This window comes from Carcharodon carcharias, chromosome 17 (genome assembly GCF_017639515.1).
Source record: "Carcharodon carcharias isolate sCarCar2 chromosome 17, sCarCar2.pri, whole genome shotgun sequence".
Classification (NCBI taxonomy): Eukaryota; Metazoa; Chordata; class Chondrichthyes; order Lamniformes; family Lamnidae; genus Carcharodon; species Carcharodon carcharias.
Window position 1 is genome coordinate 103,681,753 of NC_054483.1, and position 22,342 is coordinate 103,704,094.

At 42.8% G+C, this 22,342-nt stretch overlaps 1 protein-coding gene across 6 annotated transcripts in view; it reads left to right on the plus strand.

Moving 5' to 3' along the window:
• prom2 (prominin 2) overlaps window positions 1-22,342 on the plus strand; it is a 132,627-nt gene that overhangs the window by 109,980 nt on the left and 305 nt on the right. Inside the window, exon 26 of one of the 6 annotated variants that reach the window (XM_041209244.1) lies at window positions 1,347-1,653. The exons of the other annotated variants lie outside the window; for them this stretch is intronic. Within the exon in view, the coding sequence (XP_041065178.1) occupies window positions 1,347-1,350 (4 nt within the window). The 3' untranslated portion in view covers window positions 1,351-1,653. Of the gene's footprint in view, window positions 1-1,346; window positions 1,654-22,342 lie in introns of those variants that run through there. 6 annotated transcript variants of the gene reach the window in all.

A 22,342-nucleotide genomic window follows, 5' to 3' on the forward strand; every position in this document is an offset into this window, starting at 1 on the left:
AGGGAAAGGGACTGTGAGTGTCTCAGAGGTACTTTATAAACAATTGTAAATAGTACAAGATCCAAGAATTAATACAGCATCTTTATCCAACACTTGTTCATCCCCAACTGGAATTTGTGTGTCCAATTCCAGGCACCACAGCTCAGGGTGGAGGTGAAGGGTTTGTAGAGGCTTCAGTGGAAATCCACCAGAATAGTAAAGGGATGAAGGACCATCCATACCTGGGTAGACTGGAGAAGCTGGCTTCACTCTCCCCAGAACAAGAGGAGATCTGATGGAAGGGCTCAAAAACATGAATGTCCTGGTTCATTCTCGCAGTCCTCCCTCCCTCTCTCTCTCTCCCTCCCTCTCTCCCTCTTTCTCTCTCTCCCTCCCTCTCTCTCCCTCCCTCTCTCCCACTCTTTATACCTGCAGCTCTATCCCCACTGTGTTCATGGGCTTCAGACCTCCTGCTGTTCCTGCAGTTTGGGGAGGGAATTCCCCAGACAGCTGAAGAGAAGGGGAGAATGTAGGGAAGAGAAACCGTTACTCATGAGTAGAGATATTATCCTGAGACAATCTCAACAGATCAGTGGGATTTTCAGATGTTTGCTGTGAACTATTAGCCATTTGGAGAATCCGGATGCTTCAAATATCACTGAGGGATGTTAATTAGAAGGGTTAACCGACACTCTCCTTGAGGGCGAGTGTTATCAATAATCTCACTATGCTGTGTGCACTGGCCTTAGTTCTCAGAGAAATGTCCAAGCGATCTCACTAGTACACTGAACTCCTTCTGTTCCACAACAGACTCCCAGCAGAAACATTTGGGACAGACTTTTACAACCCCCGCTGGTGAGTTTGCCGGTGGTGGGAGGGGTGTGTGGGGGTCATAAAATTCTTCAGATGGCCTTCCCACCAGGCTCATCTTCACCCTGACTTCTCTGAAATTTTACAGTGGGACAGGTGAAGTCTAGGCTGGCCCACTCGCCCTCGCCCCAATTGAGGCCCTTAAGTGGTCAATGAATGACTGTTTAAGGGCCGTTGCCCATCCCATTTAAATTTTGAGGCTGGTGGGAGGGGTTCAGAGGTGGGGAAGCCTGAAAAGTGACTGTTCTCAGGCCTCAAGTGGGAAGAGGGAGCCTCCAACAAGTACAGTATCAGAGGGTCAGTACTGAACGAGTGTTACATTGTCAGAGGGTCAGTACTGAGGGAGTGCTGCACTGTCGGAGGTCTTTCAAATGAGATGTTAAAGTGAGGATTGTCTACCCTGTGGATATAAACGATCCAATGATACTATTTCAGAGCAGAGAATTCTACTTGGGGCCTGTCCGATATTTATCTCTCAATCGACTTCTTTAATGCAGCTAATCTGGTCATTTTCACATTGCTGTTTATGGGAGATCGCTGTGAGCAAATTGGATGCTATGGTTCTTACATTACAGTGACTACGCTTCAAAAAGTACTTCATTGGCTATGAAATAGCTTTGAAATGTCCTGAGGTCATGAAGGGTGCTGTGCAGCACAGAATCGGACATTTGCAATGAAAGTTTCTATCTTGATGTTTCTATTTTGCAAAATAAAGGCTTAATGTTTTACGAACTGAAAACAAAAAGTATCTGAATATATAGCAGGTCTGTCAGCACCTGAGAGAGGACAGATTGACCTTTTGGTTGCAGATGAACAGTCTTCAGACTAAATATTGAAATGTGTTTTTTCATTTAGCAGCTATTGACAGAACTGCTGCGCATTTCAAGTATTTTTTGATTGCTTATTAGCTTTTAGATTTTAAGTTAGAAAACATAGAAACATAAAAACATATGGCACAGAAGGAGGCTATTTGACCCATCGTGTCTGTGTCGACGGAAAAAGAAGTTATTCGACCTAATCCCACTTTCCACCTTTTGGTCTGTAATCTGTAGGTTACATCAAGTGCATAATCCAAGTACATTTTAAATGTGACAAGGATTCTGCCTCTGCCACCCTTTCAGGAATTCCAGACCCCCTCCACCCTTTGGGTGAAAAAAATCCTCACCTCCCCTCTAATCCTTCTACCAATTACTTCAAATCTCTGCTCCCAGGTTTCTGATCTCTCTGCTCAGGGAAATAGGTCCTTTCCATCCACTCTTATCTGGGCTTCTCGTATTTAATAAACCTCAGTTCAATCTGCCCTCAGCCTCCTCTGTTCCAAAGAAAACAACTCCAGCCGATCCAATCTTTCCTCATAGCTAAAATTCTCCGTCCTGGCAACATCCTCTGTGCACTTTTTGACAATTATTTGTTAAACAAACCAATGCCACCTATTGCACCAACTTGCTACTAATCATCCTGATACACTAATTAACTGTTGAGGATTGTCTTCTTTCTACTGAATCTGATTTTTCAAAATAACTAATGATTAGTGAAAGCCAGTGATAGGTGGAGAAGAACAGTTGTCTCGCTCCTTCACATTCTTGCACTCCTATCTCTAAAGCTCACAGTGATGCCTGCGTTCAGTCTTAGTGTCACAGCCATGCTGCATGGGAATCCCCTGTATCATCTAACATTGCACTAGTACAGATTCCATACATTGTATTTTTTTGTTGAACTATTGCTGCAGGAATACATGTACAGTAGTAAATGTATGGTTTCTGGATGTTTCCTTTCTGATATATCCTGGTGGCTGAGTTGGGAATGGAGGGGAGGGTGGGGAGGGGGCAGAGTGGGGGAGGTGATTGGGGGCGGTTTGGGATGCCAGTGGTAAAGGTCACATGTAGCAGTTCAAAGAACAGGAAGTTTTCTTGGTGAGAAAAGCAAAATACTGCGGATGCTGGAAATCTGAAACAAAAACTGAAAATGCTGGTAAAACTCAGCAGCTCTGGCAGCATCTGTGAAGAGAGAAACAGCTAACGTTTTGAATCCATATGACCCTTCTTCAAGGGGCATACAAACTCAAAACGTTAACTCTGTTTCTCTCTCCACAGATGCTGCCAGACTTGCTGAGTTTTTCCACTATTTTCTGTTTTTGTTTAAGTTTTCTTGGTGTCCTGACTGATATCACGCTCAGCAAAAACAAATTAAGTGATTGTGCAGTAAAAGCAGAAAAGGCTGTAAACATTGAGTGCCACCAGACAGAGAGAAACAGAGGGGTTACCATGGACTCTTGGTCAATAATACAGCATATCACAGATAAACAGTATCCAAAAAATAACAGGACAAAGGGGTCAGGAAATAAAGACAGAAATAAACTAAATACCTCTAAAACTCTTCATTGGCAAACAGTTTGAAGCAGGTACAAATACAAGAACAGGGGAGGTCTCCCCAGTGTCATCGGCCAATATTTATCCTTCAATCACCATCGTATTGCTATTTATTGGATCTTGGTGTGTGCAAATTAGCTGCTATGCTTCCTGCATTACATAACTTCAAAAGTAACTTGATTAGTTGCAAAATGTTTTAGTCATAAGGTTGGATTTAACGTGGCATCCCTGCTCCCCAGATTGCCAAGTCGGTGAGGGTGGGGGGGGGGGGTGGGGGGGGAGGGGTGGTGGGGGTGGTGGTGCAGTTTAACACTGGAAGCAACGTATTGGGCAAGCAAGTTCTCCTGACCACATTTCAGAAAAATTTCCCCTCCCTTTCCCTTTTCCCTTTACTCTAACATGATCCCAACTGATACTTGGTTTTCACATCTCTGTAATGTCCCTGTAGATTTACTCCTCTATCTATCTCTCATTATTAATACCCCCAGTAACATGATCATTCCCTTTTTGCTTCTTAACTGTATCCAATGGATTCTGTCCTTGCCCTCTCAGGGACAGAGTGCGAGAGGGGGGCCCTGGGACAGGCAGTCAGCAGCACCTAGAGGAAAGTGCAAGAGGAGGACCCTAAGCCAGGTAGTCAGCAGCACCTAGAGTAGAGTGTGAGAGGAGGACCCTGGGACAGGCAGTCAGCAGCACCTAGAGGATCTAGTTTATGTAGAGGATATAGCATCTAGTTTATATTCAAGTAGATGTAAGGGTAAAATAAAAGCAAGGGTCCATATTCTATTTAGTTAAGATATGTCTGGGGAGCTTAGTTCCATGATTTGCACATCCTGCACTATGTGAGAAATCCTAGTCGTTCCTGGTGGTCTGGATGACCATGACCATGTGCAAGAGGTGCCTCCGACTGGAGCAATTTAAGCTTCAGGTTTTGGAACTTGAGCAGCAGCTCGGGGCACTATGGTGCATTCACGAGGCTGACAGGTTCGTGGATAACATATTTTAGGGTGTGGTCACCCTGCAGCTTAAGGAAATGCAAGCAGAGAGGGAATGGGTGACCGCCAGACTGAAGCACGGTACCAGGCAAGTAGTGAGGGAACCCCCGCCACACACAACACCCCCCCCCCCACACACACACACACACACACACACACATAGTGCATCTTGCTCGCAAACCATTTTTTGGTCTTGGAGTGACGGTTCCTCTGTGGAAACCAGATCCAAGGCCATGGAACTGTGGATGGTCCAACTGTTTAAGGGGGGGAGGAAGAAGTGTGTGAGGGCAATAGTGGTAGGGGATTCATTAGTTAGGGGTGCAGACAGGTGCTTCGCCAGCTGTAGACGTGACTCCAGGATGGTATATTGCCTCCCGGGTGCCAGGGTCAAGGATGTCATGGAATGGCTGCGGGGCATTCTGAAAGGGTAGGGTGATCAGACAGAGGTCGTGGTCCATGTTGGGACCAATGACATAGGAAGAGAGGGAAATGAGATCCTACAAGCAGACTTTAGGGAGTTAGGTAGGAAATTGAAAAGCAGGACTTCAAAGTTAGTAAATCTCTGGATTACTCCTAGTGTGAGTAATCCATGCAGTAGTGAGTATAGGAACAGAAGGATAGAGCAGATGAATGTATGGCTGGAGAGATGGTGCAGGAGGGAGGGCTTTAGATTCCTGGGGCATTGGGTCTGTTTCTGGAGGAGGTGGGACCTGTGCAAGTTGGAAGGATTGCATCTGAACGGGAACAGGACCAACATCCTCGCAGGGAGGTTTGCTAATGCTGTTGGGGCGGAATTAAACTTAATTGGCAGAGGGATAGGATCCTGAAAAGTAGTTCAGAGGGGAGAGAAGCTGAGATGGAATTAGAAGTTAAAACAACAGTAGGTGAGTCTGGAAGGCAGAGGAAACATTGGCTGGGTAAGAAAGAAGTGAGTTTAGTGAGGCTAAATAGAATATATTTTAATGCAAGGAGCCTGAGGAATAAGACAGACGAGCTGAGGGCACAGATAGGCACGTGGGAGTATGATATCATAGCTATGACGAAGACTTGGCTAAAAGAAGGGCAGGATTGGCAGCTCAACGTTCCTGGTTATAGGGTATTCAGACGAGATAGAGAGGGGAATAGAAGAGGAGGGGGTGTCGCATGTGTTGATCAAGGAAATGATTATAGCAGTGAGGAGGGATGATATCTTGGAAAGATCATCAAATGTGGCCATATGGGTAAAAGTAAAAAACACAAAAGGGGCAAACATGCTGTTGAGTGTGTACTATAGACCCCCAAACAGTCAGGAAGAGATAGAGGATCAAATATGTAATAAATTTCTGAGAAATGTAAGAATAATAGGGCAGTAGTAGTAGGGGATGTTAACTACCCAAATATTAGCTGGGGTAGTTTTAGTGTGCAAGGTAGGGAGGGAGCAAAATTCTTAAGTTGCATCCAGGAGAACTTTTTTAGCCAGTACATAGAAAACCCAACAAGGGAGGGGGCAGTTCCAGACTTAATATTTGGAAATGAGCCCAGTGGAAGGCATATCAGTAGGGGAGCATTTTGGAGATGGTGACCATAACTCAGTTAGATTTAAATAGTTATGGAAAAGGATAAGGTTTGGCTGGGAATAAAAGTTCTAAATTGGGGAAAGGCTAATTTTACTAAGATGAGATATGATTGGCCCAAGTGGACTGGGAGCAACTACTTGCAGATAAAACTATGTCAGAGCAGTGGGAGGCATTCAAGGCAGCAAACAAATGCAAGTCAGAGGACCTAAATGAACTAGAAGCAACAAATGTTAAAGAGTACAGGGCAAATATTTTTCCATAAAGACAAAGGTGGGGGAGGGCCAAGTCCAGAGAACCCTGAATGTCAAGGGACGTAAAAGTTAGGATTACGAAAAAAAGAGAAGCTTATGGCGGATACTGAGGGCTCATTACGGCAGAGTCCTTAGAGGAGTATAAAAAGCACAAAGGGGAACTTAAAAAGGGAATTAGGAAAGCCAAGAAGGAACATGAGGAAACATTGGTGAGTAGAATAAAGGGAAACACAAAGGGTTTTTTTTTAATATATAAAGAGCAAGAGAATAACTAGGTAAAGAGTAGGGTCAGTTAGGAACTATAGAGATAATCGGTGTGTGGACCCAGAAGACATGGGTGAGGAAGATTGCCGTAAACTGCAGGGGGATATCAATGGACTGATCAGGTGGGCAGAGCAGTGGCAAATGGAATTCAACCCAGAAAGTATGAGGTAATGCACTTGGGTAGGGCTAACAAGGCAAAGGATTACACTATGAATGCTAGGACCTGGAAAGTACTGAAGATCAGAGGGACCTTGGTGTGCACATCCATAGATCCCTGAAGGTAGCAGGGCAGGTATATAAGGTGGTTAAGAAGGCAAATGGGATACTTGCCTTTACTAGCTGAGGCGTAGAATACAAAAGCAGGGAGGTTATGTTGGAACTGTGTAAAACGCTGGTTAGAAGACAACTCGAGTACTGCGGACAGTTCTGGTCACCACAATATAGGAAGGATGTGATTGCACTGGAGAGGGTGCGGAGCGGATTTACCAGGATGCTGCATGGGCTGGAGGGTCTGAGCTATGATGAAAAATTAGATAGGCTGGGGTTGTTTTCATTGGAACAGCAAAGATTGAGAGGGGACCTGATAGAGGTGTATAAGATAGGGTGGACAGGAAGGCACTTTTTCCATTAGTAGAGGGGTCAATAACCAGGGGACATAGATTTAAGGTATGAGGTAGAAGGCTAAGAGGGGAGTTGAGGAGAAATTTTTTCACCCAGTACATAGTGGGAGTCTGGAACTCATTACCTGAAAGGGCAGTTGAGTCTGAAACTCTTATAACATTTAAAAAGTATTTAGATATTCGCTTGAATTGCCATAGCCTACAGGGCTATGGGCCAAGCGCTGAAAAATGGGATTAGTGTAGTCAGAACTTTGTTGACCGACATGGACACGATAGGCTGAATGGCCTCCTTCTGTGCTGTAAATGCAGAGTCTATGACATCCTTTCTTTTCAACACTACAATGTCTTCCTGAATCTCCCATTGCCCTTTTCTCCTGCACCTTTTCTGAATACACTATATCCTTGCATATTAAACGCCCAGTGCTCACCATTTTTAAGTCACATTTATGTTATTGCCACTACATCATATTCCCACATTGCTGTTTCTGCTTGTGGCTCACCAACCTTATTCTCTACACTTCATGCATTTACTTACATACATTGTAAAACTGTCCTTGCATTCCTCATAATCCTTCTTAGTCTGCTCCTATCTAATATGGCTCTACTCCCTTCTCTAGTAATGTCTAACGCTCTCAATTTATGCACCTTATTCCTCTTTTCTACTTCTGTATGCAGGTACCGACTCCCTGTTAAACTCTCCCTGACCATACAATGGTGTACAAGATATTTAAAATAGGGAAAATGGAAAAGGTAGCAGTGATCATAATATGATTGAATTTTACATTCAGTTTGAGGGAGAGAGGAGTGGGTCTAAAATTTGCGTTTTAAACTTAGAATAGGCAGTTATGAGGGCAAGAAGGCAAAGCTGGCTAAAGTAAACTTGGAAATTAGGTTAAGGGATATGTTAGTAGAGATGCAGCAGCAGACATTTAAGGAGGATATTTCAGAATACTCAGAGAAGTTTTATTCTAGTGAGAAAGAAAGACTAAGGGAAGAACACACCACCGGTGGCTAATTAAAGAAGTTAAAGATAGTATCAAATTCAAAGAAGAAACATATAATTCTGCAAAGGTGAGTGGTAGGTCAGAAGATTGGACAGAATGTAAAGAATAGCAAAGAATAACTAAAGGATTAAAAAAGAAGGGAGAAATTAGAGTATGAGAGAAGGCCAGCTAGAAATATAAAAACAGATACTAAGAGTTTCTACAGGTATTTAAAAAAGAAAAAAGTAACTAAAGTGAATGTTGGTCCTCTAGAGAGTGAGAATGAGAAATTAATAATGGAAAATAAGGAAATGGCAGATGAATTGAATGGATATTTTGCATCTGTTGTTAGGAAAGGAAACAGTTAAAGAAGTTCAATTGCTAATTATTAGGTTGTTTAACTAAGTACCCATTTGGTTGTATAAAAGGGATATGACAAACAATAAAACTCTGTCTGAAGGAGTCTGCCTTGGTTTTGGTCTTCATTTCTAAACAACTATTGGAGCTTAACAGTCTTCACTGTTTAGGATAGAAATGACATCCCAGAAATAATTGTGAATCAAGACGTGAAAGGGAGGGAGGAACTTAAAACAATTACAATCACTAGGAAAGGAGTACTGAGAAAATTATTAGAACTAAAAGCTGACAAGTCCCCAGGTCTTGATGGGCTTCATCCTAGGGTCTTAAAAGAAGTAGCTGCTGAGGTAGTAGATGCATTGGCTTTAATTTTCCAAAATTCCCTAGATTCTGGAAAGGTCCCAGCAGATTGGAAAATGACAAATGTGACTCCTCTATTAAAGAACGGAGGGAAACAGAAAGCAGGAACCTACATGCCAGTTAGCTTAACATCTGTCATTGGGAAATCTTGAGGAATCTATTATTAAGGAGGTTATAGCAGGGCATTTAGAAAATCTCAGTGAAATTAAGCAGAGTCAACATGGTTTTGTGAAAGGGAAATTGTGTTTGACTAATTTATTAGAGTTCTTTGAGGAAGTAAAAAAGCAATGTGGATAAAGGGGAACCTGCAGATGTGCTGTACTTGGATTTCCAGAAGGCGTTTGATAAAGTACCACATCAAATGCTACTACAAAAAATAAGGGCTCATGATGTAAGGGGATAACATATTAGCATGGATAACTAATGAGTAACTAAGAGGACGGGTAGCTAACAGAAAGCAGGGAGCAGGGACAAATGGGACTTTTTCTGGTTGGCAAGATGTAACAACTGGAGTGTCACAGGGATCAGTGCTGGGCCATCAACAATTAACAATGTTTATCAATGACTTGGATGAGGAGACCCGAATGTATAGTTGCTAAATTTGCTGATGACACAAAGATAGGTAGGAGAGTAAACTGTGAAGAGGACATAAGGAGTCTACAAAGGGACATGAATAGGACATAGCTAAATGAAGTGAGTGGGCAAAAATTTAGCAGATGGAGTATAATGTGGAAAATATGAACTTGTCCACTTTGGCTGGGAGAATAGAAAAGCAATATATTACTTAAATAGAGAGAAATTCCAGAACCCTACCGTATAGAGTGATCTGGGTGTCCTGGTACATGAATCACAAAAAGTTATTATGCAGGTACAGCAAGTGATTAGGAAGGCAAATGGAACATTAGTGTTTATTGCAAAACAAATGAAATATAAAAGTAGGGATGTTTTGTTACAGTTGTATAGGGTGTTGGTGAGACCACATCTAGAGTACTATATACAGTTTGGGTCTCCTTACTTAAGAAAGGATATAAATGCATTAGAAGCAGTTCCGAGAAGATTCACTAAACTGATACCTGGGATGAAGGGGTTTTCTTATGAGGAAAGGTTGGACAGGCTGGGCCTGTATCCATTGGAGTTTAGAAGACTGAGAGATGATCTTACTGAAACATGGAAGATCCTGAGGGGATTTGACAGGGTGGATGCTGAAAGGACGTTTCCTCTTGTGGGAGAGACTAGAACTAGGGGACACAGCTTTAAAAATAAGGGGTCTCCTATTTAAGACGGAGATGAGGAGAAATTTGTTTCTCTCAGAGGGTTGTGAATCTTTGGAACCCACTTCCCCAGAGAGCGGTGAAGGCAGGGTCAATGAATATTTTTAAGGCAAGAGGTAGATAGATTCTTGGCTAACAAGGGTGTCCAATGTTAGACAGAATGTGGAGTTGAGGCCACAATCAGATCAACCATGATCTTATGGCTGGTAGAGGAGAGGTTCGAGGGACCGAATGGCCTACTCCTGCTCCTAATTCCTAAGTTGGTATATTCATAAAATGTCACCACTGGAGAAAACTAAAATCAAACACTCCCTGGATCTGGTGTGTCACAGGATCAATGTTTTTCAACCTCAAGCTAAATACATCACTGTGATTCCTTTCCTCCATGAGTCCCTCTTACAGTTTCTCAATAACATCATCCAATTAGTGAGAAACTCTGGGTTGTTCTGTGCTGTGAAGCTAGTTTAAGGTTACCAAGTTCATTTTGTGTTGGTGTTGCTACATCCAGTGACAAGCAAAGACTTTTACCTTGACACTTATTTCCCATTCATGTCAGCCTTGTGGTCTAAATGAGACTCCAATTAGTGTCCAATTATATGGAATTGTTTGTTGCAAATTTGTGCCCACAACAATGTGGTTAAATTGCCGAAAGTAACTGAGACAGTTGCAAAACAGGCAGTAGACAACTTTAACAAAAACAAAAACAGAATTACCTGGAAAAACTCAGCAGGTCTGGCAGCATCGGCGGAGAAGAAAAGAGTTGACGTTTCGAGTCCTCATGACCCTTCGACAGAACTTGAGTTCAAGTCCAAGAAAGAGTTGAAATATAAGCTGGTTTAAGGTGTGTGTGTGGGGGGCGGAGAGAGAGAGAGATAGAGAGAGAGGTGGAGGGGGTGGGGTGTGGTTGTAGGGACAAACAAGCAGTGATGGAAGCAGATCATCAAAAGATGTCAACAACAATAGTACAAAAGAACACATAGGTCTTAAAGTTAAAGTTGGTGATATTATCTAAACGAATGTGCTAATTAAGAATGGATGGTAGGGCACTCAAGGTATAGCTCTAGTGGGGCTGTTTTTTTTAAAAAATAATGGAAATAGGTGGGAAAAGGAAAATCTTTATAATTTATTGGAAAAAAAAGGAAGGGGGAAACAGAAAGGGGGTGGGGATGGGGGAGGGAGCTCACGACCTAAAGTTGTTGAATTCAATATTCAGTCCGGAAGGCTGTAAAGTGCCTAGTCGGAAGATGAGGTGTTGTTCCTCCAGTTTGCGTTGGGCTTCACTGGAACAATGCAGCAAGCCAAGGACAGACATGTGGGCAAGAGAGCAGGGTGGAGTGTTAAAATGGCAAGCGACAGGGAGGTTTGGGTCATTCTTGCGGACAGACAGCAGGTGTTCTGCAAAGCGGTCGCCCAGTTTACGTTTGGTCTCTCCAATGTAGAGGAGACCACATTGGGAGCAACGAATGCAGTAGACTAAGTTGGGGGAAATGCAAGTGAAATGCTGCTTCACTTGAAAGGAGTGTTTGGGTCCTTGGACGGTGAGGAGAGAGGAAGTGAAGAGGCAGGTGTTGCATCTTTTGCGTGGGCATGGGGTGGTGCCATAGGAGGGGGTTGAGGAGTAGGGGGTGATGGAGGAGTGGACCAGGGTGTCCCGGAGGGAGCGATTCCTACGGAATGCTGAAAGGGGGGGTGAAGGGAAGATGTGTTTGGTGGTGGCATCATGCTGGAGTTGGCGGAAATGGCGGAGGATGATCCTTTGAATGCGGAGGCTGGTGGGGTGATAAGTGAGGACAAGGGGGACCCTATCATGTTTCTGGGAGGGAGGAGAAGGCGTGAGGGTGGATGCGCGGGAGATGGGCCGGACACGGTTGAGGGCCCTGTCAACGACAGTAACTTTAACACCTATGTGTTCTTTTGTACTATTGTTGTTGACATCTTTTGATGATCTGCTTCTATCACTGCTTGTTTGTCCCTACAACCACACCCCCCCCATCTCTCTCTCTCTCTCTCTCCGCCGCCCACACACACACCTTAAACCAGCTTACATTTCAACTCTTTCTTGGACTCGAACTCAAGTTCTGTCGAAGGGTCATGAGGACTCGAAACGTTAACTCTTTTCTTCTCTGCCAATGCTGCCAGACCTGCTGAGTTTTTCCAGGTAATTCTGTTTTTGTTTTTGTTTTGGATTTCCAGCATCCGCAGTTTTTTTGTTTTTATCTCAGTAGACAACTTTCGTCTACTTTGTATTTGGATGGCTGCTATACAGCCATTCACTATCTCGTCTAGACACACCTTTTGTTTCTTTAACCCTTAAGACTTCCTTTGGCTTTTGTGTCATGAAACCCTGTTTTTATTTTAATCTCTCCTGTTTTCCACCCCATCACAGACCTTCCCTTTTGTTCTTCTTCCCCCTCCCCTTTGTCACTTGCTCAAAACATTTCTAACCTTCCTAATGAAAGGTCACAGACCTGAAACATTAACCTGCTGAGTACCTCCAGCATTTTCTGTTTCTGTTTCCATCTGGATTGTAAACCTCACTCCTCCACCTATCACTGGCCCCCTATCAAGCTCTCTGTCCTACCCCCTTCCACCAGCTTATATTTCATCTCATTTCTATATGTCTTAGTTCTGATGAAGGGTCATACGGACTCGAAACGTCAACTGTATCCCTCACCGCAGATGCTGTCAGACCTGCTGAGTTTTTCCAGGTATTTTTGTTTTTGTTCTAGATTTCCAGCATCCGCAGTATTTTGCTTTTATCTCACTGCAGGGTGTTGTGACATTGTGAAACACACTACATTTAATGTAAATGTGTTCTTTCTTGCTGTGACTCCCTCATTACAGACTTTGGGCAGTCTGACACAACATTTCTAAACATGTGCGGTTTTAGGGGTGGTTTGGATTTGACTGTCAATCTGGGAGGTCGGATGTTCAAAATCGAGGATATATTTCAGTCTGTCCACCATATAAAAGAGACATTTTTGTTTGAATCTAGGCAGTATCTTCACTGATATATTACTAAAATTGATGAGTTTGACACCTCTTCCCCTACTTAAGTAGATGGGGCTTTCGGTGTCCCCTGATGCTGAACTGACCTGCTATGCATGTGATTGTGTGCAATGCCTGCAGTGATAAGGGTTTTCCCCATTGTCTCAATTTTAAAATTCTCATTATTGTTTTCAAATCCCCCATTGGCCTTGACCCTCTCTATCTCTATAACCTTTTCTGTAACTCATAACCCTGTAAAGTCTCTGGCAATCATTTAATACATGAACATTCCCAACTTTTTTTCCCCAAAAATATTCTTTATCCATAAAATTTGTAAAAGTTCATTACATAGCATTTCAACTAGAAAATTACAGAAAGTGCAATAATATTTGACTTGTCTCCTTACAGTGTGTTCCACCCTGAGGTGCCCCTATATCCTGATTTTAATCACTCTAGTTGCCTGGGCCCTAGCTCCAGAATTCTCCCCCTAAACCACTCTGCCTCTCTATCTCTGTTGTGGCAGTTTGTAGAGGCTCTGTCAACAGACTTTGTTTGCTTTGTTGTTTCTTGCAAAATTCAATGTTTGGCCGTGACTCCTGCTGTAAATTCCTCCCAGCTTCAGCCCCTACCCATTGACTGTTATGATGTTCATAGTCACCGTTTATACTGTCACAATCCTGTAAGACTGTGCAGGTTCCCAGTTAAAAACTGTTTGCGCCTACATCTAGTTGCAGCCTCAGACCACCAGGTAGTGGCATGGGACTCGAACTCAAGTTCTGTCGAAGGGTCATGAGGACTCGAAACGTCAACTCTTTTCTTCTCTGCCGATGCTGCCAGACCTGCTGAGTTTTTCCAGGTAATTCTGTTTTTGTTTTTGATTTCCAGCATCCGCAGTTTTTTTTTTTGTTTTTATTATTAGGTAGTGGCATGGAGCAACTCAAGTAGAAAACTGGGACTTTATGTTTAAAAGCAGAAGTATAGGAAGCAACAGGGTAGAAAGAAAAGCTTGTACACTGGGACCCCATTATTGCTTCGTCCACGGGGTGAATATCTTGAGGCCACATTATATGTGAAACTGTGTTGTTTCGCAGCTGGTGACTATTGCTTTGGCTTGATCCCACAATGCCAGGGCCAGTATTACGTGCATGTCCCTACAGCTTCCGGTCTTCATATTCCAAAATAAATGAATGAAGCAGACACGATGGACTGAATGGTCCCCTTCTGAGCTCTAAAATTCGACCCTCCTACAGCTATACATTCTGTGGTGATTCATTTTCTGGAATAGTGTGAGATCCACATCACATTTCTCAAATTAAATTTATTGCCTTGTTGCAAAACCCTCTATAAATAGTAACACGTGACTCCAGAACTACAAAATAACAAGCAGTTATGAATACAGCAGTGTTTAAGAACATTCCTGCTTACCCTCCAAAAGGCTCAGTCAAGTTAATGAGTGCTGGTTTAACCAGTACTGTGTTTACTGTAGAATTATGATATCTCAGTCACGTGGGTCTCGTTTGGATCTCAACCAATTACTGTTGAAGAGAATGAAATGCCAAATGAATCCTGGGTTGATAAAGTCTGGAAAGAACCTGGGAATTTTAATTCTAATACACCTCAGGGCACCAACCTGAGCTTTCTGACTGATTCAGTAGGAAGTGTAAAAATCCACACAGGTTAACAAGTTCAAACACCTGTCGGTGCTGAGTTAGCTTATCTCAGGCAAAGGTGATGGCTCGGAGGTGCTTTGATTGACCTCAGGACCTGTTATGACATGGCGATGATGTGTGCCAGGTGAACCAAATCCACAAGGGAAACTTGGTCCCGCCATCACAACGGTTTTGCAATTTGTATTTATTATGTGAAGATGTGTGTACTGAATTCAGAAGTAATGAGTCCACCAAGACCTTTAGAGATTTTTTAAAAATAAATTAAAATATTTATTAACAAGATAAAAGGTTTCAAGCACATATATGAGACTACAATTACTTACTACTATAACAAATCCTAACATTCCTAGTTGACCTGCCTCCCAGTTATACACCCCCTTTAAGGCAACAATCCAAAATAGATTTTAGATTTAAAACAAATCCAGCAAGTTAACACAGTACCCACTTGACAGTGGAGTTCTAAATAGCTTTTTCCCAACTTCAGTCACTTTACATAACTGACTTATGTACAAATGGCTGGAGGCTTCTTGAAGGCTATTTCACACACTCCTGGTAGGTCTTACAGGGCCTTCTCTCACACAGCATTTCATTCTCCTTTATATATGTTTTTCTGTCTTTAATATGTAAATTGTATTGTTCCATATGTCTTTGAAACTGTATCTTTCTCATAATATAAAAACTTTCATGTTGCCAATAACCTTTGGGAAAAATAAACATATTCCTTAGCTTTGCTTATCTGGCTAGTTGTAAACAGACTAACAACCCTTTGAAATCCAACAATCCCTACATTTATCTAATAATGCAAATACCCTTCACACCTTACATGCTAAACCAGCATCCATGTTTACTCATTAGCATGTCAAGCACATTTCTACACCTAACTTTTTGATAATTTCAAGCTTGCAGTCTACTTGACTCCAAATGTAATTAAATCACACAGACAGAACTACTTATATTTACCCCATAAACCTATTTCACAATAAACCAGAAAAATATTATGAAAATGATATTTTTGTCACAGCCCTTTCATTGGTAATGGGGTGGGCAATATGGGTCAGGGTTCCCACCCCTGATCGCTATTCACTGAGCCCTGTTAGGTACAGTGTGTGGGCTCCTGCAGATTATCACAGAGTTCCCGCCGTAAAAGGATCGAGCATGAGTGGGCACAGATTTAAAGCGATTTGCAAAAGAGGCAAATGTGATGTGAGAAAAAGCTTTTTCATACAGTGAATGATTGGGGTCTGGAGTGCACTGCCTGGAAGTATGGCGGAGGCAGATTCAATCGAGGCATTCAAGAAGGCACCCAAGAAACAATGTGCAAGTGTACGGGGAAAAGGCAAGACAATCGCACAAAGTCATAATGCTCATTCGGAGAGCCAGTGCAGATACAATGGGCCGAATGGCCTCCTTGTGCACTGAAACAATTCTGTGATTCTGCTCAGGCTCAATTACAATGTCCACCACAGTTGAATATCTCACTGGCATTCATTGTCTATGATCACACATGAAGAATGGCCACAAGGTAAAGGGGACATTTGGTTCTGGAAAGTTGTGACTCAGCATCCAAAAACAAGTCAGTACCTTTGTAACAGGAAATGGAGAAAGCTACACTCCTTATTACCCAGTCAGAAGGCTGTGGGTTCAAATCCCACCCCAGCTGACAGTGCATTGCAGAGCCAAGGAAGAGCTGCACAGTTGGATGTGCCTTCTTTTGGATAAGGCATTAAGCTGAGGCTCCACATGCCTTCTCAGGTGAATGCAGAAGATCCCATGCACTACTTAGAAAAAGAGCAGGGGACTCATCCCAGTGTCATAGGGTCACTATTTATCCCTTATCCATTAAAAACAGATGATCTGGACATTTACTTAATCATTGTTTGTGGATTATTTCTGTGCACCAATTTTCTGCTGCACTTGCCTACCTTAGAACGAGGTGCCTCTATATCCCAATTTTAATCACTCTATCATTGGTTATAAAGTGCTTTGAGATCATGACAGGTACTTTCTTTATGAGAAAAGTGTAAGTTCTTTCTTTCTAACTCCATTCCTTGTACAACTGAGACAGTGTTTTTCATATGCTGAACAGCTCGATCTTTCCTCATGTATGAAATGGGCACAACAGGACTTATAGGCACATCCTTCTGATAACATTGCAGCTGGGGCAGAAGACAGAAGCCTTTTCCATTGGGTCATAGAGCCTTGGAGCAGGGTGTAGAATGACTCTGGAAAATCTGTTATACCCCTGTAACTTAGAGACCACAAAGTTCTCAGATTCCCGGGAATCTCAGGAAAATCATGGGATAGAGATGGCAGGTGTCGCGCTATGGATTACACAACAGCAACTTGCATTTATATAGCACCTTGAACATAGAAAACATTCCAAAGGCATTTCACAGGAGCATTATCAAACAAATTTGACACCTAACCACATAAGGAGATATCAGGACTGGTGATCAAAAGCTGGGTCAAAGAGGTAAGTTTTGAGGAGTGTCTGAAAGGAAGATGGAACATTTAGGAAGGAAATTCCAGAGATTGGGGCCTTGGCATCTGAAGGCATGTTCACCAATGATGGAGTGATTAAGATTGGGAATGAGCAAGAGGCTAGAATTGGAGGAATGTGCAGATCTCAGAGAATTATAGGGCTGGAGGAGATTATAGAGGTAGGAGGGGTGAAGCCATTCAGGGATTTGAAAACAAGGATGAGAATTTTAAAATTGAGGCCAGTGTCGGTCAGCGAGCACAGGGGTTGGGGCTGATGAGTGGGGGACTTAGCGTAAGTTAAGATATGGGCAACAGGGGTTTGGATGAGTACAACTCTATGTAATGTATATACAAGCAACATAGTGCCATATAACAGGCTTGAAGCATTGCATGAGCAGAACTTGCTTTTTATTTAACAGAGATGGAGGGACTGAAGTCAAACTGTCATGAGTTAATCATAAACCATACACCAATGTGACAGAACACTCTCCACTTGCTTGGATGAGTGCAGCTTCCACAACACTCAAGAAGCTTGACATTGTCCAGGGCAAAGCAGCCTGCTTGATTGGCACCACATCCACAAACATTCATTCCCTCCACCACTGACGCACAGTAGCAGCAGTGTGTACCATCTACAAGATGCACTGCAGGAATTTGCCAAGACTCCTTCGACAGCATCTTCCAAACCCATGACCAAGGCCATCTAGAAGGACAAGGGCAGCAGATAGATGGGGACACCACCACCTGGAAATTGCCCTCCAAGTCACTCACCATCCTGAATTGGAAATATATCGTTATTCCTTCACTGTTGCTGGGTCAAATTCCTGGAATTTCCTTCCTAACAGCTCTGTGGGTGTACCTACACCACATGGACTGCAGCAGTTCAACAAGGAGCTTACTACCACCTTCTCAAGGACAACTAGGGATGGGCAATAAATGTTGGCCCAGCCAGAGAAGCCCACATCCCATGAATGAATTTTTTAAAAAAGTAGTTATTGATGGAGGCCTGAGCAGTTTCAGCCCATACAAAGTGAAACACACAATTTGGCACCACTACAATTAATGTTTATAAGAGGGGGGCTGGGTGGGGAGCTTGGTTTTTAAAGATCTTTTTCAATACCCTGATGACTTCTTGCAAGATGAGACTAAGCCCTCCTGGATGCAGAGACAGCGGAGGTAAATATGATTTTTTAAACACAGTGGGAGAAATCGCCACTTGACCTTCAGCCGGACAGCTGGATTCTGGGAGTGGTCCCCGAGTGTTAATCGGAGATGAAAATGGAAGAGAACAATTTCCGCTTCCAGTGTTTAATTGGGACCTGCGATTGTAGCCAGTGAGGCACTTTTTGAAGTGTAGTTTCAGTTGTAATAACCATTTGCATTTCATTTTCCCGAGCTCTCTGAATGAAGGCAGTTCTAACCCATAGCACTGCTATCACAAGCAGGGGAAGGAGGCAGCTTCCAAATCCAGCCCAGCCGGAACAGGGGCCAAACCCGCTGCTGTTGGCACCAATCTGATCCACACCAGCCGTCCAGCCAACCGGTCCCTCAAGAGTCTGAGTTGGTGTGGCAACATACACTTCTACATGTATGTTGTAGTCTGGAGCTATGGATAGTGATGGCAGTGGCTCCAATTTCTTTCCATCACACGGCTGACCAGCGATCTTTCCAGCTCTTACTGCCTGCCATTGGCATGTGTTCGAAGGTTGGCAGGTTGATGCTCAACCTGTTTGATTGTGTTATGAACACATCCTCCCTGGCCACCAAGTTCTGGAGTAGGATTTTAACTCAGGGGTTCTGGCTCAGAGGCAGGGGTGCTCCCACCTTCAAAACACTCCAAGATGCTTAAGAGAGATAAAAAAAGACACCTTTGACTTTGAGCTACAGAAAGGGCTACACGGAGAGATGATGTCGGAAATGCGGCAGCTAACTTACGGACAGCTTCCACAAACAGCAATATGATAACAACCAGGTAATGTGCTTTTTAGTGTTCTTAGTTAAGGGATAAATAATGGCCCCCGGGAGAACCACCCCCACCCCCAGGTCTTCTTCTGAGCAGTGCTGTGGCATTTTTTTACATCAACCTCAGAGGGTCTACAGAGCCTGTTTAATATCTCAACCAAAAATAGTGCCTCCAACAGTGCAGCACGCCAAGTGCTAGTCATGTGCTCAAGTCTCTGGGGAGGGTCTTGAACCTCCAACCTCCTGACTTCGCAGTAAGAGTACTACCCACTGAACCACAGCTGATACCTGGCTTTACGAAGGGTGCGTGGAGTACAGGTCATTCAGCCCAATTAGCCTGTGCTTTATGTTCCACATGAATCTCTTCGCTTGGCATTTTACTACAGCTTAAGTTCTTGGATTTTATATCTGGAAAAAGTTCATTTTGTGGGGATATTCCCGAATGATGAATTTCAAAAACATGATGAATCCCCTCGCATTCCACTTACCTCACCTCGGCCTTTCAGCATAACTTTCTATTCCCTTTTCTTTCATGTACTCTTATAGTTTCCTTTTGAAATCATGTATTTGACTCAACCACTTCCTGTGGCAAGTTCCACATTCGAACCACTGTCTGAGTTCTCCTTCTTTACCTATTGGGTTTATAAGTCCTACCATGCACTCATGGTCTCTAATTGTAGATTCTCCCCCGAGTAAAGATATTCTCTCCACATCCACCTGTGCAACCTATTCACCATTTTAAAGACCCTTGGCCTAAGCCGTGTTCAATCTTTCCCTACAGCTGTTGTCTATTAAATCGGATCCCATCCTCATATCACTATTTTGTATTTTCTCCACTCCTTCCATGTCCCTTCTACAGTATAGAACTCAGAGCTGTGCACTGTCCTCTTAGACCCTGTGGTCTGACCAGGCTCCTATACAAGTTTTACTTTTGAATTCTATATCCCTGGAAATAAATCAGTGTTTTGTTAGCATTTTTGTTGTTTTACTGACATTAAATGATTTGTCTACTTGTATCCCAAGATTCCTTACCAATCCATTTAATCTAGGCGTCTGGTTGCACTATGGTTTATGTTATAGGATTTGGATTAATGATCCAGACAAAAAGGCCAATTAAATGTCGAACATCAGGTTTTTCCAGAAATTCCTACAGTTAATAGAAATTACAGCACTGAAGCTGGCTGTCTGGCCGATCTGACCTACGTCTGTTTGTTCTCCACACCAACCTCGTCGGACTATATTACCTCCCATCCCCTTCTGCCTCGTCCCCTTAAATGCGTCAATGCTCTTTATTTCAACCACCCATGGCAGTGAGTCCCACATTCTCAGCAACCTCCAGAAACCCTGTTCCTAGTTAACCCAAGAGCTTAGTTTACTCAAATTAATCCACATCTTTCATTGTAAAAGTTGCTCATCAGCTGTGTTGAATGAGAATCACTCCAGTCAGAGAGCCACTAGCTGCACAGGCTAATCACCCACTGCCCTGTGTGAGAATAACCTCAGAGGCAGCCTTTGTGTTTTGGCAGCAACACAGCAGCCAACTACAGGACCAAGGCAATGGGAGTGAAATGTTGAAAGCTGTATTAGAAAATGAGACAAGTGTACATGTGATAAGAGTGAATGTGTATTGCACCATTGGAAAAATTCATAACGGTTGCATTCCAATTTTACACAGATGTGAGTTTATTTTATTGGTGGACTGGGCTCTACTCTTTAGGCCTTAATTTTGAATTTAGTAATTTCATATCAAGAGCCCAATAATAATTGTCTTTTTTTGAATAGTCTCAGTACAGTGCTTCTTTGATTTTGGCATTATTCCTTTTAGGTAACACATTTGTGCTGCCACTTTGTGTGACTTACTGCACACTTAATAAAGGTTGTTCTGAAGCAGCATCGCTCTGCTTCCTCCTCACGCATCACTTTCTGGATTTATGAACAATGAAAGCTCAAGGTCTTCCTTGAGCATTTAATTTTTTGGCCTTAGTCCTTCACTAATGTCCTTTAGGGAAGGAAATCTGCCGTCCTTACCTGGTCTGACCTACATGACTCCAGACCCACAGCAATGTGGTTGACTAGGGATGGGCAATAAATGCTGGCCTAGCCAGTGACACCCACATCCCGTGAATGAATTTAAAAAAAAACATGGGGCAAAGAGTGCAGTTAAACTTTCCATTTGAATTCTTCTTTAGAGTAAAACAGATTTTCTATGCCCTCTTTTCACCTGTTTGAGAGAGTATTCAAACATCAGATATGAAACATAATTTGAGGGGAGTTAACTTTGGGGAAAAAAATGAATCACCACTCAAAACTGTAAATGCAGAAAAGTAAAAGGGAAATTCAAAACTAGGAGCCACAAATACATAAAAATATATTTTGTCGAAGCTCTCCATGGCAACGCCTCTACCAATCAGCACACTCTTCTCATACAGTATAAAGTTGTTGCTTCCCCTGACATTGGTATTCTGGCAATTGTCCTGATGAGTGCAAGATACAAAATATCTTTTTTCAGCAATACTCAAGAACTGTGCCACCAAACGACTAAATATATGATAGTTACCAATAAATTAAATAAGGAATTTAGAAATAACTTCTTTCAGAGAATGGTGATAATGTGGAACTCGCTACCACAGGAGTAGTTGAGGCAAATATTACATATACATTTATGGGTAAACTGGATAACCACGAGGTAGAAAGAAATATGGTTACGGTTGATGGAGGGTTAGATGGAAGTAGGGTGGGAGGAAGTTCGTAAGCAAAAACTCTGGTACAGACCTGTTTCTGTGCTCTTTAGATTATGTAAATGCAGATAAGCTGTCAAGTCAATTTAAGTCTTTTTAACTCTGTGGACGTGGTTTGAATCCACATTCATGTGGGTGAAATTTTCCACTCTACAGACTGCAATCAGCACCATGTGAAATTACTTTGAGAAAATTCCAATCCAGTACCAGAGGCTCATGAGTCCACAGAATATAATGTTCACAATTTGAAACTAAATGTTATCAGTCACACTCCACCGATAGCTGGTGCGTTAATAAAAACAGAGGGGAATTAACGTACATCGACGAGGGCCGTGAGGGAGCTTTACTCCTTATCTAACCCCGTGCTGTACCTGTCTGGGAGTGTTTGATGGGGACAGTGAAAAGGGAGCTTTATTCTGTATCTAACCCTGTGCTGTTCCTGTCCTGGGAGTGTTTGATAGGGACAGTGTAGAGGGAGCTTTATTCTGTATCTAACCCTGTGCTGTACCTGTCCTGGGAGTGTTTAATAGGGGCAGTGTGGAAAGAGTGCCACATCAGTACAATTATTTTAAAAGGCATTAAGAAGCTATGTTTTGACTGAAGTAGAAAGTAATAATTTCAACACTGA